Genomic DNA, 18,773 nt, shown 5'->3' with positions numbered 1-18,773 from the left:
CGACAATAAACTGTGAACAGTAAATAGTGCGTCCAAAAGTATGTGTAAATGAAGAAGAATTTAAACTGATAGGATCACGAAATATAAGTATTTATTAGATATCATTGATCAAATGTTTCTAATATCTGTTATAGCTAATTATATACATAATACAATCGATGAAAAAATTTGATTTACTTGTGAAACGCTGAAATACGCTTTTAACGCATCTCTTGTTCGGTAAAAATTTACGTAATGATTTCCGCAAATACTGATAACTTCGCGAGCAGCCTTTGCCATAGTGTGTTTCTTCCTGCATTTTTTTTTTCCTCATCCTTTTTGTTTTTCTCATCTGTTTGCTCGATGTAAACTTATTTATATATTCTAACGAATGTGCGCGCGACTGATGTGAGAGTACCTACACATGCAAATATATTTTAAACATAATTATACACTTGAATGAAAAAAATTTTTGAATTCTTTCGTCGCAGCTGTAATCCGACATCTTATTATCTTCGAGTCTGCGACAACCTTCCGACTCCTCGGTAATTTCAAGCGCCGATTTCAAGGGCGATGGTACTGATATAATTTTTTATTCAAATATTCCAACAAATTTGTCTCACAATAATCGTCGACGAATATTTATACTCGAATAAAATAAAAGTTTTGGGAAATTCTGGTAACATTTGTTAAAAATCGACGTTATCAAAAGCAAATCGTTCAATTATGTGCACGGATTATTTTAATTATTTTACTCAAATCGAACAAGTATTTCACTTCAATATGCAAAAGCAAAAGCAATTTGGCTGGCTTCTTTATAAGAAAAAAAATTCTCCGGTTCGGCACGGAAGCTGTTCTTCATTTGGAAGAGATATTAAGGTGGATCGTGTAATTGGAATATTTAATTAAATATTGAAGAACATGTTTTTTCGTTAAACTGAATTTGAGGTGTTATAATTATCTCTCGTCCGTATATTGCTTGTTCGATAAAAAGCGAAAAGAAATTTGATCGTATACTCCGGTATATATCGGGAACGATATTTCGAAATATATATGTTACGGCTTTAAATAAATTGAACGTCAAAAATAATTATCTACTATCATACGGCGCATTAAATTAGGGTAACGATAGGTTGCGGATGAAGAGTTATTACAACGCGTGTAAGTTTTTATAATCGTCAAGTAAGTATACGGCAGACAACCGATATAAATAGGTATACACACGCGGTGTACGTAGAATACGAGGGGTGATACTTCGTTCCTAAAAATCACTTCTCCCGCATATGTATAAAATTGTATTTTTATCAATTCGAGAGAGAAAAAGAAATAATGAAAAATCTCGCATTGATACGTGCATACATATACAGGCTGCGCAACGCTTTACAGATCTATCCAGTGAAAGCTGTTCCAAATGACGGGATTTGCGTATTTACACAATAATCAAAACGTAAACAGACGTACAATCTCGCTCATCAATTCTCGAAGAGACCGATTAACCCTTTTACATCAAAACTACACACGACGTACCGACTTTCCATTTCCACACTTGGCGAACTCGCGATATCTCGGATTTGATAACATGCCTCCTTAAAGACTGTTCGCAAATTTAACGTTAACGACATACAGCGGTATTATCGTTCTCACAGATAAACCTCCCTGACCTTTGCACCCGTGTTGAAAGCTGTAATTTACATCACAAGTAGCCACGGGCCAGAGCAGTACTTGCCGCGATCGTGAAGGCAAAGTGTCCCCCGTGTCAAATCTACTCGGGATTTGAAAAATTTTCGACCACGGATCACTTCGTCACATCCAGCAGTCTTTTCGCGTTAACGAAAATGTCGTGATGCTGTTTCGAGTGGTAAGTCAAGAATCGGTTGTGCTCCATACCAATTAGTGTCGTGAAGATCGATCGAAACATCCCTCACGATTGGTAAAGGGTTAAACGATAAGTCTGTGCGCTCATTTCAACGGGGTTGACGATTGCTCGAGGCATTCGTTGTCTGTCGTCGTTGTCCTGAAGTTTAAAAGATTTAAGCCTCAAACTCGCCTTCCGGTTGAGAAATGTTCTGACGCAGCAATGTGCCAATTCTTATCTTACTAATTGTTTAATACAACGAGAACGCAAACTAACGATCTGCGAGTTTCGATTGGAAGTCAATTAAAACGATCTTAACGTCTTCTCGAAGAGTGTCGAAGTTTCTTTTGAACAAACTTCATTCGAATGCGAATTTAACTGTTAATCATTTATTTCTCGCGAAGGAACATGATTTTATTTAATTAGATTCACTGTCAAATAAAATTTTACTCGACCCGCAGACTAAATTTTCTAGGATGCTTTCTGAAATGTCTTTCTTGTAACAATTGTCAGTTACCGTTCAAGAAATATTAGCTCGTCTATAGATTTTTCTTCGAATAAAGAGAAATGCTTACAAATGAGAAGACTCTGAGTTCTCACACATCATTTATTATGATAATAGAAAAATACAACTGTAATCTTCAATCTCTTTTATACTAGTTCCGTGTGTTACAGCCACCCCTGAAAATTGTCCCAGAGTAACTGAAATTCTACAAATTTATCTGATTTTGCAAACCTCAAAGCAGTTTGCAATAATTTATTCCAACTTGTGCAATTCAAAGCTTCATTATACGGATGAAAAATTTTTATCGTAAAACCGAAATATTGTAAATAAAATGCATATATCTCGTTTGAGAATCATTTGAAGCTAACACACGCGCAATTCTTGATGCATCAATAAACAGTACAATTCATCGAGTCATTTAGATATGCCGAGAATAGTTAACGTCTCGTGAATAACGTTCTATTGTGACGTGAAGATTACGTTGTTTGTATCGTGTTAAAATAACTATAGCACGTAACATTGACGCGTTGAAACTTATAATAATTAATACAGAAATGAATATGTTGGCGTAACTGAATCGCCAGCAAAGCTTGACGGAAATCTGAATTTATACGTGGTGCCAAAATAACTAGAAATGCCTAACAAAAATTTAACCGATCGTGAAATAATGGTTTCTTTCCGCATATACTTTTACTGTGCCGCTTGAATTTGACTCAGGTAACCTTACAGATTACGTAGCGTCGACAACGAATCCTAACTGTCAAACTTTCGATCAAACAATCAAAGCAACATAGGTAAATTGATAGCTGAAATAGGTGGAAAGATTAGAAGTTTATCAAACTCTAGGTCATGGTCCCCTAGTGCAGAATTGCACATTGTACAGAGGGCGAGAAAACAAAATAATGATGTAAATTGTATATTGTACAGGCGTATTGCATACATGTACGTACATATTTAAATTAAGAACGAAGTCCGAGAGTCAAATGTCACGAGTTATAGATACAGAATACGCGGGCAACAGAGAAAACGATCGTAATAGTAAACTTAATAATAATAACAACAACAATACGGATTGAGAAAGGATACGTTTGTGCGGAAATTTTCATATACAGAGTGAATTTCTAACGACTGCATGGTCTGTCGTCTGCTAAAGCTTAATACGCATGCGCGACAATCCGAGAACGGCTGTTTGCCAGGGTGACCAATCACCGCGACGTACGTAACCTCAAAAATTTTCACAGCTGTTGGTAGCATTTGTGCTCAATTCACAACTATCAAAGTTTTTGAGGTTACACACAATTTATGACGGTTGGTCGCCCTGGAAAATAGCCGCTCTTGGATTGTTGCGCGCGCGCATTAAAATTTAGCAGACAACGCATAATGCAGTACTTGGGAATTTACTGTGTACAATTTACAAAAAGTTTCACACGGATATCACTGGATTGCAAAGGAAATTCAATGTAAACTCATCTCTTTCCTTCTCCGATATAAGATATGTAAGGGGAAATAGTCACCCGTAATTAGGGATGAAAATTACTCCGAATGCGAGCCTGTTTTCATTTTGAAACACCCGTATTGTCGTATTTTTTTTAGGACTATTGATTCCATGTGAGACAACTAATGCCTCAGAGCTTGCCAAAAGCTGACTCTACTTCTTTACTCGCAGGATTTACCTAAAACTGTTTGCTGATAACCGAGGTCTCGGCGCCATATTTATTGCTTAGCCACGCCCCCATATTCGTTTTTAACGGTTCTGCAAGTTCATAAAGTTTATACCATGAACGAAAAATGACTTTTCTAACGAACTTATCTCGTTCCGATGTACGTAGTCATTCGTGGACAAAGCTGTGTGTAATCCTTAGCGGTCATGTACAGCATGTATCGGAATTGGAACTTCCCCTAATGGTTAAAAGATTGAGCAATTCGCAACATTATGATTATGTGGATATGAATTATCCAGCAACTGTTGAGCACCGTTATCAGAATGGTTTAACGATTACACATAACATAATATTATGAGAACGACTTGTTTCTAAAAATAAGAAACAGCTATGCTCAAGTATGTATTGAAAAAAATCTTCTAGATGCTCCGCAATATAAGAACCCAGCGTAATCTCACATCAAGCCGAACATGCGATTAATATCCTCCGTGATAAACAAATTAGGAAGCTGAATCGGGGTAACGTTGTGACGAATTCGTCATTCGACAACAGTTTTTTTATAACATACAGTGAACAGAATGAACTGAAATTTTTTTGTCACAATTAGCTTTTTAACAGGATGCCAATGGATTGCGATTGTGACGTTATTATTGGTTTTAGTTCAGTTTCGAATGCAGCAAAGCCATCCTCGATGTTTCATGGAGATCGAGCTTTCGACCATAACGGTAAAAGCTCACGCCGCTAGCCAGCACGCGACTTGCAAATGCCTGAAGACCCCGGCGAGGAATTCACGTTTCAAATGACTGCTGAGAAAACGGGCTATTGGTTTAAACAAGGAAATACAAAAGGTGGAAAAATTTCGCAACAAGAATGGCTTTCGATTTTGCAGCTGGCTGCCTGGGAGGTGAGTTTAGAAAAATGAAGATTTTTTGAAATTGCTACAACCAGAAGATAGAAGGGGAGACGGAGGGCACAATAGAAGCCAGAAATGTGATATATTCATGAGTTTCGAAGATCTCTTTATACGCAAAAAAGTAGCGAGAACTAAGAATTATAAATGTGAGCTTTTCAAGTAGCACAAAGTCGTCGTTGACTGACATTAGGCTCAAGATGGCTTAATGATGCCCAAAGATGGTCGTGTGATATCTGGGTTAAATATCAATCCCACATTCTAAATCGCTTCAAACTGGGTAAAAATCTGGTATATTCTTTCGATTTCACTCTACGATGGCTCATTTTATTTGGAACACTATTTCTTACAACGTTGAACGTAGGAACAGATGTTTTTTTCTCCAGCAGTCATTTCAATATCGCCATTTCTTGATGATAATCAATACCAAAGCAATGTGGCAAAATTAAATATTTAACGGCGCCAACATAACAGAAATATGTGTTCCACTGAATTTGGAGAAAAAAAGTCTTCTCGATAAAATCAGACGACGTAGAGTGAAGTCGACCGAATCAATTAGATTTTTAATCATTTGGAGGTGATATGAAACGAAGCTGTTGTTTATAAATTCAAAATTTATCGTTTTCTTTGGAGAGTTCTGAAAAGACTTTCGTAACTTTCGAACATAATAATTCTATGGACATTCAATTTATGACTGTCCTGTAACAGAATTCATGAAAAGCACAGATTTCTGGCCAACCAATATCTTTGAAAGTACCCTCTGTATCTGAAGCAGAAGCCATCAAAACCGAAATAGTTGAACTGAAATTACGAAAAGGATAATTAAAATGAAGGTCCCAGGCTCTGTTTGTAAGTCCCGGAATTTTGCATTTCGGAAGATTTAAAAAAATTACGCAACTCTAAACTTATAAAATTCCATTTTTACGTATAATGTCAGTTCATTTTTTACTTAAAACAAACGAACTTTCACTTAAAAGCCTGGAACTCGTATTTTAAAAATATTTTTCATTTGTTGATTTCAGGTCAATCTTTTTCTCAGAAAGGTGTCAACCAACAGATCTCTGAGCTTTTTCTTTATGGCTTTGCTTCAGCTGCCCAACTTTGAAGGGCATAAAAATGAACTCATCCTACGGTTTTTCCTTCCAAAAATACACGAAATGATGTACTTTTAGTACATTAAAACCAAATTTCATTTACACGTACAGTTTTTCCAAAAATATCACAAGAACTCCTTATTTTTTCGCATTCGATTGTATCTTCCCCTTCACCTCGTTTAATATTCACGAATTGAACCGCTGCAATAGTCGATGGGCATTTTTCGGTAATTGACTTCGAACGATACATTTCAATAACGCCGCCGAGCAGGTATATTATACACTTGAAATTTACCTTGTGCATATTATTTTGCATCTGTAGCGATCAATCTTTTTCAATTTCCATAATGTAAAGAGCTCGACATACAGCCTCATATCGCACATGCACCGAAACTGTAACCTTATCTCAAATGTTCCACGCAATATCAGCCCATCCTATTGTCGGTATAATTATTGGCCGTAATTGCGTATTTTTTCGCATGACAACTTCAGCCTCGTGACGATAGAATCCGCAATGTCAAAGGCCAAAAAGCGTGTGTATAAGATAGGAACTGCTATAACAAAACGTAGCACGTGCTATATTATTTATTTTGACTTTGGTAGCTACTCATTTATTTACGTACAGACTGCGGTAACTGAAGCTCTCTGACAATAAGCCATCAGGGTCGGGGAATTATGACGGCAGATAATTTCTGAAACCGATCGCTTGCAGAGTATAAGAAATAAAAGGCCCAAATTGGTCGACGCGTTCAGTTTTTTTCCTGTACCAAACACAGCCGACTTCGTGCACTTGATCTGTCTTCATCATCCATATCCGTTTTTTCAATTCCATGCGACATCAAATCTATTAAAATTGTCATGCGTTATCCGAGAACCATGCCCAATTAATGGCAAGAACTTTGCAATATTATTTTAGAACTGCAGATAAGACATATTCGCGTAATAAAGAGAAACTGTAAAATGTACTTGGAGACTATGGGTGATTACTTATTTTCATTGTTTACCTCCGATTAGCGCCAGATAAAATATCCCGATGAATTGCTGTTACACCGTTTTTTCGGAACATATGAAACTCAACAACAACAGATTGTGGTTTCACGCTTATCGCTTCAAAGCTTTACACTTAGGTGCTTGTGTGCAGCGAGCAGACTACGCAGTTTGACACCAGAATCAATAACTGCGTGATCACTTGCGGAGCTAATTATATTTTTTGAACCCTCAATCGTGGGTCCCTCAATCGAAACCTGAACTTTGCCATCACGCTCGAAACCACCCTATTACAAGTTTCGAGTGGCAAAATTACACTTTGCAATGAGGCTAAATCGTTGTGACGGTGTAAGCGAAGCATATTCGTAGGTTAAATCGTATTATATGCTTCAGCTTTCAACTAATGTACAGTTGCTGAGGAACTGGAAGGGGTCGGTAATTTTTAGTATCCAGCGCAAGTGGAATAGCATTTTGGGAATGATCTCCCTAATAAAATTCAACGCAGCTTCTTTCTTCCTCTGTTTTTTTTTTTTCGCAATCGTTTCGAAATATCACCATCACGTCACACTCGTAGTAGATACATCTTCGTATTCATTCATGCCGTAAAAGCGTGCAAAGGTTATCTCAAAGACGTGATTACTCGGTTTTCTGCTATCTTAAAGACCGGATAAAAATGATCGCGGATAGTGAGGTATGCGTCGATATTATTCCATAACCACGGTTTTCGATTACTGCGCAAAACTCTGACCCGTTACATATGCTGAACATATTTGATTAAAAATAGCGAAATGGTTTTCTGATTCGAAAAAAGTTTCTATCAGAGCGAACGAGGCACGCTGGAAACAGTGTGAATTTGTATATGATTAATTGGCCATTTTTTTTTTTTTGCTCTTTCAGGGTGCGCCGGTGTTATGGTGGGACATCCTCTGGATACCATCAAGGTACACATACAGACGCAAGACTTCCGAAATCCGAAATATACCGGAACATGGAATTGCTTTCGTACTATCGTGGCTCGAGACTCGGTAACCACATCATGATGTTGACAATATTTATTCACGCATTTCTTGTTCACTCAAATCACTGTCAAAACATTCATCTTGACAATAATGACAAATCAATTATCAACCTGGTGAAGTTTTTCGAAGTTTTGAAAGTTGCGAATTTGCTCTTTCTATCTAATGCAAATACTTATGTCATTCGGTTCAATGAATTATTATCACAGTTTATAGTTTCTGTTCCGTTTTGTTTACAGTTATTAGTTATGGAATCTTCTTTGGCCTAAGAAATATTCACTCGCTATCTTGATTCAAGTGGCTTCTACTATTCAAACCAATAGAGCAATCTCTTGCAGACAATTGAATTTCAAGACGATCAATGCGAATGTCTAACCAATTGTTGACTAACGAATTTTTCGTCACACTGTAAAAAATAGTGTTGTTTGAATTAGTCAAAATTTCCCGTTGCGGACTACCACAAAACAATTTTGGTCGTCGCATAATTCGAAAATTCAACATCAGATGGTATTACGTTTACAGCAAATAGAGTTAGATCAATGTCAGGTAGTCTTAGATTGACACGAAATTATATTCCATCGAAGTTCACACCGCATTTTTTTACAGTGTAGATATACAAAAACGATCCGCCAACGGGCCAAAAACATCAAGACATTAGAATTAGGTTCAGGCCATGTTACTCGACGTTTAGGAGCCATCCATAAATTACGTCACACGAATTTTAGAACTTTTAAACCTCTCCCCCCGTCCTTGTCACAGGTTGTCACATTTTTAGAACCCCCTACCCCCTGATGTGCGGTCACAAATTCTTCAAACTTATGCATGTATTTCAAAATAATCAAAAGAAAACAGTTATTTTCATTTTTTTTTCTTATTTTTTTAAAATAATCTTTAATAAAATCAACATAGAGTCAAGTATTTATGATAACGGAAAGAAAAAACGACTAGTTAAGAAACAAAAAGCTACTAATTATGTTAATTAAAGATAAAAAAACTTAATCATCTTGTGTCCATGGACTTTGGACCCGCTCCTTTATATCGGCTATTACTATTAAATCAGGCACTTCATTTTCATTGATTATTAATAAAAATATCGATCAAATTCGAAAATTTAAAAAATTTTTTACTCACATATAAATTTTGTGTTTCAGTATTTTAAATTTTGACATGTGACGTCACAAAGCTTTTGACCCCGCCCCCCCGTCCCTTGTCACACTATGTTACATTACGGTGATACCCTCCCCCCTCCCCCTCCCCATTAACGTGTGACGTAATTTATGGATGGCCCCTTATCTGTTATCAACAAAATTTCACCACTTTAACTTGAATTGAAAGATGTGTCCGGATCTGGTCCATAGGTGGCTGGTCTTTACCGTGGAATGTCATCTCCGATGGTCGGCGTAGCGTTCGTAAATGCGATAGTTTTCGGGGTTTACGGAAATACCCAGCGACAGTTGTCTGAGCCGGAGTCACTGTACTCGCACTTTATAGCGGGTGCAATGGCTGGGATCGCTCAAAGTCCAGTGTGCAGTTCGATGGAATTGGCCAAGACTCGTTTGCAGCTCCAAACCGGCAACGGACCCCAATTTTCCGGGCCTGTTCACTGCTTGAGACACATATATCGCAACGAAGGTTTCCGTGGAATATTCAAGGGCTTGGGCGTGACGTTCCTCAGGGAAGCTCCTGGCTACGGCATATACTTCTTTACCTACGAAGCGTTGACCAGATCTAGCTCACCTGCCCCAATATCAACCTTCAATATGCTGATGGCCGGTGGACTGGCCGGCACAGCTTCCTGGATAGTCACTTATCCCGTCGATGTAATAAAGTCTCGGTTGCAGGCTGAGGTAACCGGCAGATACTCCGGGGCGTTGGATTGTCTTCGTCAATCGGTCAGCGCCGAAGGTTACGCTTGTTTGTTCAAAGGCTTGAACTCCACCATAATAAGGGCCTTTCCAACCAACGCGGCGACCTTCACAGTCGTCACATGGGCCTTTCGACTTCTAGGCAACGCACCCGCCCAGGCACCAGAGGTTCAGACCCAGCCTGCAGTCGTCTGCAAAGAACCTCATAGAGTCCAAAAACAGGACGCTGGCTTGCTCAGGCAATGGCACACGGCCATGACGAACGTTTTAACGGATGCACATCAAGCCAGGTCCTACTCGACCATGTCCACCTTTGGACTTAACCATGCACTAGCCGCTTCGTTGGCTTCGTCGGTCACACACGACTCCATGGAATACAAAAAAGCACTCAACACGGGGCCAGAGGTAAAAATGTTGAAAGAGAAGGATCCCCATCTCGTGTCTGAAATCGAAGACGAAGGTGAACAGCACGAATCGATGTCTAAGAAGAAGGATGAACCTCATGTAGCGTCGATTCCCAAAAGTGTCCCCGAGCTCGTGCTCGTCGTCGATCAGTTTAACACGTCCTTTGGCGAACTTAAGGGGAACTCTTGATCCTGGCGCTGCACGATCTTATATTGACAGTGTGCACGTTTATCAAGTATAAACCCTTACAAAGCGCAAACAACAGTTTTCACAGGCAGAGCTGAAAAACCACTATCGTCGATACTAATTGCACTCAAAAGAATTCTTCGTTACAGCAGCTGGGCATCAGCTGCAGTGTTACGTTTGTCAGTTATCAGATTCCATACGTGGCTGTGTAACCGACGTGACTAGAACCTCTTCGTCTCAGTTTGGAGATTCATTGTTGGTGGATCAAGACCTTCAGAAAAGAAGCGTCTAGGTGTAATATAAGACAATAATACTGGTGAATAAAAGTATCGATAGTTGTAAATAGAATATGTGTTATGAAATGTGATCAATTTTTTGTGATTTTTACAATCTTAATTGAACTAGCACCCGAGCAATACTGCTCATTTATCGTAGAATGCATGTAATAAAAAAGTACAATTGTGTGAGCTATTAAAATGAAATCTCATAATAATTGTAGCTAGTCTTATCAGAGGAAACGGTGAATCCAATGAGGCTGAGTGGCCAACTGCACATGCGCAAAATAATGAAATTCTATTGGTCGGTGAAATTGTACCGCAGCAATAAGAGAGCATGAGATGCAAACCGTCCCACGTCAGATGGCAAATTGGAATTCATGTTGTTACGATGATTCGCATCAGTCATCATCGGCCAGTAAACAATGAAAATTTGCCAAACCTTCCGTAATATCATTACATCAATCGTATGAAAGCTACTCATCCTGAAAAAATCGTATTGTCAACAGACCTTCCATAAGCTGTCTATGACAAGTGAAACTTGAGATTGCCAGCCTGCATGAATAGATGACAAGGCTCGCGCATGCACAATTGGACGCGTTCTACTAAATTTCACCGTTTCCTCTCGGTATGTGTATGTATGATGATTATTGTGTATAGATCATCGCTGTATATAAATATACGCGCACATTTGTTACGTAATAAATGTTCTCACATTATTTAAATAAGTAGTCTTTTCACACTTACTCTTTCTGTTATGGTTATACTCTTCGGAAGCTGATTTGCATTGGAACGTAACCTGGAATACTTTGAAAGTTTATTGTATTTCTCATAATTAAACTCCACGTAAATCAGTTTGCGGAATTATAGTCTAATTTATTGGTATGAGAATCAAAAGATTTCCAGTCAAGTACTTTTTACTACACATTTTTTAAACCCTCTTGGATATCGCGCATAATTTACCACATTTTAGACACTACTCGGAAGCAGTGTCTGTGAATTTTTATAGATTTTCAAATCAATTTTGTTGGGAATGTTCTTTTTTATTTAATTCTTACAATCACGCTCACGGAAAAAAAACCCTCAACTTTGGTGTAAATTCGTACCCTCAGCTCATAGATAATGCTAAATCCCCGTAAGAAAAAAGTTGAGGGTACGGATTTACACCCAAGTCGAGGGTTTTTTCCGTGAGGGTGGGATTGGGTAAGTCTGGCAAAAAAGTTGTTGATTCGAAAAAAATGTTATATTTAATTGAACTGTAGAGTGTAGAAACTTGTACATCATTGTCAAGATAAACTTTCGAAGTCTGTGGAGCGTGCGTATAAAAATGCCTTATTTCCGAAAAGTGCGATGAAACGACGTTGGCACATTCGCACAACTGAAGCGCTCCTATTTTTCGCTCTAGTGTTTTTTTGGCACGTGCACCCTTTCGAATAAGTAAGTTTTACATACTACAGACGAAAATATTGTCGCGGTATGATCTCCCTGACCAATAGATTAGAATTACCTTACGTATGCGCAGTCACTCAATGGCAGTTTGCTAACTTTCATCATGTTCTCTCAGTATGTTTTTTAGCTTACTCATTTCAATGGTCATGTTTGAAGTTAAAATTGACGGATACAGGGTAAAATATACTTCGATAAAATTAGATTTGGATTATATTATCAATTATTTATAACAAACCATTAGCTCTAAAAAAATTGATGAAACTGTTCCTGTAAATACCATACGTTGTCCTAATACTCTTTTTTCCATTCGGCGCTACATAATTCCATTGCATGATTTGGCCAGAAAAATAGTTATACTAAAGAACTGTCATTTTTATATTCATATAATTACACTTTCGTAATTTATAGTAGTCATTTTCCTACATATGTATTTGTCATATGTGTGAAATTTGAAAAACAAGAAAAAATGGATAGGTTTTTCGAATATCCGTAATAACGTGGATTTGTAAGCATTTTGATTATTCTCGAATTCTTTTTAATAGATCTACGGGGTATTGATCACATCATTGATTATTTATTAATATGTATGACAAAAAAAAAAATGTATATTCCGGAGCAAGTGGCCCTTATCTACAATATCGTTTTTAAAAAAGTCATTTCAATGTTAGATAAAAAAAAGGTAAATCTTTTTGGAGGTACGTCGTGCCCCGGGTTACCTTGTATGTTACTGAATTGCTGATAATTCCCATAAGTTGCCGAATTACACAGTCTTGTGAAATATAAATTTAAATTTTCGCCTCAAGAACGCTTTTTTTTTTTAGGTACTTGGGTACGTTGAATAAAAACATACCACTAGTTTGTTTACAACTCATCGAGATTTATTTTCATGCAAGATACGCATATTTACAAATTTCTTGACAATTTTTATGAATAAAAAAATTATACCGAATGTTCAGCTATAAAATGAACAGCGTTAGTTTTGAACAGGACTTAAGAGAAACTTGATGAATCAAAAAGACTTATCTCTTTTTATACCTTTTTCAAAACTCCTGCTCAATCTTTTTCTCTTGTACTTACGCAGCTCTAAATATGCTTAAAATCGCTATAAGCAACAGCTAGTGAGGGTAGATGAATATTCAAATATCAACACTATCATTAATAATTATATTTAACACAAAAATTGGAAGTTGGCTCCAGTAGTATTAAGAAAACGGAAAAAAAAAATTTCAGAATATTTAGAATTTTATAAATATTTTTTTCATACATTCGTACTTAATACCTACCGAAATTATATTTCGGTGTGTGTGTATGTGTGTGTATTTGTGGGGGGGGGGGGGGGGGGGGGGGGGGGAGGCATCACGGGCCTATGTTATCAATTCATTCGAGTATCTGGACACAAATTTAGAGTTTCCGACCCCAAAAACCCTTGTAGATGAAGCTAGAGGTGAATACGTCGGCTCTTTACACTTGAAATACTACACCGGTTTCGCCATTTTGTACAATACGTTTTACAGCAAAAAAAGATTTTCTCCCACTATGCGCCATATTCTATATCCCTCCCCCACATTCGTTACCAATTATCATTGACGTCTCTTATATGTAGAATAGGTAGAGTTTACTTGAGGCGAAGTCACGCCCCTTCATCCAATCAGAAGAGCTCACGAGAAAATTGCGAGAAAATTTACACCAACTATGAACAGCGAAGTTAATCGCGCTGATTCGGAGGCGATAGTTATGATTTGAAGAACCATCAACCAATACCACGACGCTTCAGGGACTTCAATAAATCGAGCGTATCTTATTAGCCGGATGAATCATGATTTCGCATGAATTAAGCCCCTCCCATTTTAGGTACGTGAAGTGACTCACCCTGTACAGTACGAGTCTGACTTTTACTTTTAATTAGGAATTCGCCGCTGATCTCTATACTAACCGGATGGCTGACTAGCATCCTCGGCAACAGTCGATTGGAATCGGACGAAATCGACATCGGCGCTTCGATAGCTTGATATAATGTATTACAATATATAACAGTTAAATGGAATTCACGAATCACGTGGCATTTGTTCACAAGGCGCATGCATTCAAACTTTCCCGCGTTTTACCACGTGACTAAATCTGTTTCTGATAGGCTATCACCCACGTGACCCGTTAGTTTAACCTCGGGTATTAAGGGCTTCTAATCTGTTACAAATGTTTGTACACTGTTAAAAATGATTGTAAATTTACCACACATTTACTGTACAAAAGAGATGTAAATTTAAAAATTCAGTGCAGCAACGTAAATTGTTATACTATGCATTTGTCTGAAATTTACAATGAAAATTTCTGATTTCACTAAAATTTATAGGAAAAACACAAAAAAGTAATTTTATTTCACTAAATTTTGTAGTAAATTTATTGTGTTCGCAAATTGAATATACAATAAGTGTATGGTGATTTCACTGTTCCGTATCCGAATAAAACTTCTAATACAGTGTAAGAAGTTCCGTGCAGAAATTTTTAACAGTGTACGACATTATGGAAAATGTTTATTGTAATTTGAAATGTAATGGACATCGATGAGTATTCAAATGGCCGCTGTCTAAAAGTAGTGAAAAAAAAATTATTTCCAATCTTATAATTGTTGACGATTGAAAAAGGAGTGTCGAATACTGACTTGACTCCGCACGTGTAATACGTCATGAAATCGCATCGCGATAATTAAGCCGTTTAGCGATTTCGAGTCGTATTCCAGAACCGTGAATTTACTTGTCGGACACAGTACATTTCTGTGCTTCATCCCGAATATACTCGTTTTTGTCAGGCAGGCTGGATGAAAGAAAAAGATTAAGATATTATGGGTATATTGTAACTGAGGCGAAATAAAATACAAATTACATTATTAATTTGGTATTGGGACAAAATGAAATGCAAATCACTCAGTCGTATAGAATTTGAAGGTAGCAATTGATTTGAGCAAAGATATAATCTACTACTTGCAAAAGTTGCGATTAAACCGAAATTAATTACCGATTAAAAATGTAATTCGTATTTCATATCATCTGTAAACAATATATCAAATAAAAACGTGATTTTTATTTTATTTTTCTCTAATTACGAATCACAAATAAAATTTACATTTTATTTCATCACAATTTTGAATTCCATAGTTGATCTTCTTGAACAATAATAATATACATTTGAAAGTACAGTATTTTATCTACAATATGAAAAAAAATCATCTGAAAATTCGAAAAAATTATGAAGTTTTACCTTGTTGCTACGTTCTCCAGACCTTGAATCTTTTTCCACACTTTTGAAGCTACCTTATACCCTGCATCCTCTTCTTATCTTCAGGTCAATGCCTCGGTTTCCATACCGCATCAGCATAACGACAATTCCTTGCATTTTTACCCCACACGCTCACTCTTAATTAAGACATTTTTAATTCGGCCAAGATTTAAATTCACCTCTCTTCCCTTTTTTCTTCTCCGTGCGCAACTTCTCACTGTGCTCTCCATATCTTTGACAATACGTCAATCATACATTTAAATATTCAACACCTCAATACAAGTTCCTCTCATTTTCTCTTATCCAGCCGCTCATCGTGATCTCTATCATCGACCCTGTAACATTGTTGTCGAAACATAAAAACCAATCTGGTCTTCAAGTAGATGGGTAAAACTACCACTTATCCGGATAAAATTAGAAAATTCCGATATTTCGAAAACAGACAGTCATTGAAATAAAATAGGCGATTTTATACCCAAAATGCGTTCGATACATAAGTAGTAATTATTACATAGATTGTTATTTTACATGCATGAAGTCTAACAGTGCAAAATCTAACGCGGATCAGTCTGCAGTAATCTCGAAGGTGACACATTTTCGAAAAAATTGTTATTAAAGTTCCACAGAGCGGTATTACACGGAAATAATCTTCTTATTTTTCAATCTTATAAGGAATGTGAAATCGTTGATTCGTCAGCCATGTGACGCATTATCGGGAATCCCCAGAGACTGAAAAATATAGTACCCATAATTCGGAGTAAGCAAGAATTACTCATATAACCGGTTCAGGCGCCACAGCATCACATTTCTGATATATGGATCTGGAATGTGAAAGTTCTTTACACTTTACTTAAGGGGGGAGCCTGCTTTAGAGGCTTCAAAAAATCGGTTTTTTCGAGGATTTTTTTGGGAAGGAAAGAAATATCCGATTGAAACGAAACTTTCAGGGTTTATTGTTATGTATTTCAACAGTCTTCTCGAATTTTTTCATTAGGATACATGTCATATTATGCCTGGTACAAGCATTTCACCGAGGCGTCTCGGGTATGCATTTGTCGTGCGGCGGGAAAGGTGCAGGTCGCAATTTCCATCTGAAACAAAGAAACCAAAAAAATTTTTACTTCTCAATAGTATAGCTTCTAGTTAAATCAAGAAAATTCCACAAAAAGTGAATAATTCAACAATTTTTCGCAAATTAAAAAAAAAATTAATTTTTCTTGGGAAAAGAATTCACTTTAGATTGTTTAAAAAGGGGGTTAATCTTAACTTTCTTAAAGTTTTTTAGATTCAACTAGAAGAGAATTTCATCCCGAGTACAATGCAATTTGTCCCGTTTCGATAGGACGTTTAGTTTTTTCCCTATCTTTCCCGCCAATTAGGAAAAAGCGTAAAAATGAAAAACGGAGAAATCGTGCGTCAAAGTTTTCGTACATAAAAAATCGTAATTTTCTTCAACTTACCGCATTAATATGCTAATCAGCGATTCCTGGTCCATAGAGTTGCCCTTCAGACTCTTTAAAAACTGGTTCAAAACTTCAAAAAACTGGTTCAGACTCTTCAAAAAACTGGTTGAAAACTTCAAAAAATCGCACGTATACCTGCTCGACGCTTGCTCACTATTTCTTCTGTAACTCCGAAAATATTTCGAATTTGCGTCTGAAATTTTAGGGACACATTCTTGGATAGTTTGGGAAGACATTTATGCAAAAAAAAAAAAAAATAGATTTTTTGAAGCCTCTAAAGCAGGCTCCCCTCTTAAATCGGATGAGTCACATAACGGTATGCGAGGCACGTCTTGCAAGGAATCCTACGTCAGTCAATCCCTCCGATTTTTGTCTAGTTCATATAGGTTGTAGTGCATCAAAAGCTATTGGATCATTGAACCACTGGCACCTATTGAATCATGTTTCCTTAATTAAGATCATGTGTTAGAAAATGGATCGACGTGGAGAATGCTGGAGAGGCAATACAAACATAAACATAGGGCTCTTTAGACGATATATGGTTGTCTCCTTTTTATCAAATCTCACGTTGCTTTGGTGACGCAGACGTCAAAACCTGAAGCACTTGGGCCCTCCAGGGCGCCAGTGAGTCCGAACAGCCCTCCGTCTCTTAGCGACATTAGAAAAGAAAAGATGATCCTTTTTCCGTGGATTTCAAACAAAAGGCAAAGGATATAGATTTAATTCACTGCGTTTAAGTATTATTTATCATCCCATTTCCAATAAAAATTAAGAGACACGTATTTTTTGTGATTTATTAATAACCGGTCGTAAGGGGTAAAACCGACCCCCAAAGGGGTGATTACTTGATGCGCTTGATGGATTTCAATGAAATCAAAGCTGAAGTGTTTCTGTTGACGAATAAAATGATTGAAGATGAAATGTTTCTATTCATTTCCAAGAACATTTGAAAATCGAAATAAGTACATTCCCCGAATCAAAGAATTTACGATAATACGAACATTGTTACACATATTTAACGTTTTTTTGTAAGAATATGTTAATTTCAAAGACTAACAATAAGTAAGCGGATGGAATAAGATTGAGAACATACTATCGCGTCCGTAAAAAAACATTCAAATGTATGCATTCTTTTTGAGCTCAACAGACCGTTAAATAATTGATGATTAACAAATATAATTGTAAACAACGAGGACATTTTTTTCATATTCAAAAACTGTCGATTTGAAATCGTGAAAATGTGAAGAATGCTATCCAACAATGAAAATTTGTTAAATAATTAATACGACAACTTATTAAGTAAAAATAATAACGAGTGGAAAAAATTGAGTTTTGTGATTTCTTTCTTGATGCCGTGCGAAGACGTATTTATTTTTTGACATGAATGAACTGTAGAAAGTGAACAGAGTTGCAAAATGCGCTCTGCAGTTTATATTTTTTCAATCTACAGTTTCAAAGTTATTGCACATCAAAGTTTGAGAACTGGGTAGGACATTTTTATTTATACCAAACTGGTTAAATTTAAATTTTCGATCAATTTTTTTTTCTATTCTGAAAATTCGCCATAATTAACTTGTGTACATTTTGTTAGATTTTTTTTCAACGCTTGTTCATCAATATTTGTTTAATAAGCATATTTTGCGTAGAGTTTCGAGAGAGCTTATTGGGAACCTGATATTGATAAATAATTGGTATAATTGTAATAATTGGTATAAGTTTCGGATAAAGGCTTCGTTTTGTGCGAGTCAAATTCAATGAGCCAACTTTTGAATTTCAAGAATTTATATCCATCCATTTGACATCAATCGTGGTCTCTATTTCACTGATTTTTACTAGTTCAGTTCGAGGGG

At 36.8% G+C, this 18,773-nt stretch overlaps 1 protein-coding gene and 1 long non-coding RNA gene across 5 annotated transcripts; one reads left to right on the top strand and one right to left on the bottom strand.

Moving 5' to 3' along the window:
• The first annotated feature begins 1,670 nt into the window (after nt 1-1,670).
• LOC107222251 (mitochondrial basic amino acids transporter) lies at nt 1,671-12,750 on the top strand. 4 transcript variants are annotated; one of them, XM_046734172.1, is made up of 5 exons: nt 1,671-1,837; nt 4,661-4,904; nt 5,933-7,356; nt 7,889-8,016; nt 9,366-12,750. In XM_046734172.1, exons 4-5 carry the CDS (start codon nt 7,903-7,905, stop codon nt 10,464-10,466), a joined length of 1,215 nt encoding a protein of 404 aa, XP_046590128.1. In that variant the 5' UTR covers nt 1,671-1,837; nt 4,661-4,904; nt 5,933-7,356; nt 7,889-7,902; the 3' UTR covers nt 10,467-12,750. The 4 variants fall into 4 exon arrangements, with proteins under 4 accessions (XP_046590128.1, XP_046590127.1, XP_015517013.1 ...); XM_046734171.1 differs by lacking the exon at nt 5,933-7,356 and having other exon boundaries at nt 4,666-4,904; XM_015661527.2 differs by lacking the exon at nt 5,933-7,356.
• Nucleotides 12,751-16,392: 3,642 nt separating this feature from the next.
• On the bottom strand, nt 16,393-16,976 carry LOC124293518. The gene is made up of 2 exons (XR_006903370.1): nt 16,921-16,976; nt 16,393-16,551 (listed from the first exon to the last, which is right to left on the bottom strand). It is a non-coding gene; the product is annotated as an uncharacterized LOC124293518 (long non-coding RNA).
• Between the last annotated feature and the right edge of the window lie 1,797 nt (nt 16,977-18,773).

Source organism: Neodiprion lecontei, chromosome 3 (genome assembly GCF_021901455.1).
Source record: "Neodiprion lecontei isolate iyNeoLeco1 chromosome 3, iyNeoLeco1.1, whole genome shotgun sequence".
NCBI lineage: Eukaryota > Metazoa > Arthropoda > Insecta > Hymenoptera > Diprionidae > Neodiprion > Neodiprion lecontei.
This window is presented reverse-complemented; position numbering and strand designations above follow the sequence as displayed.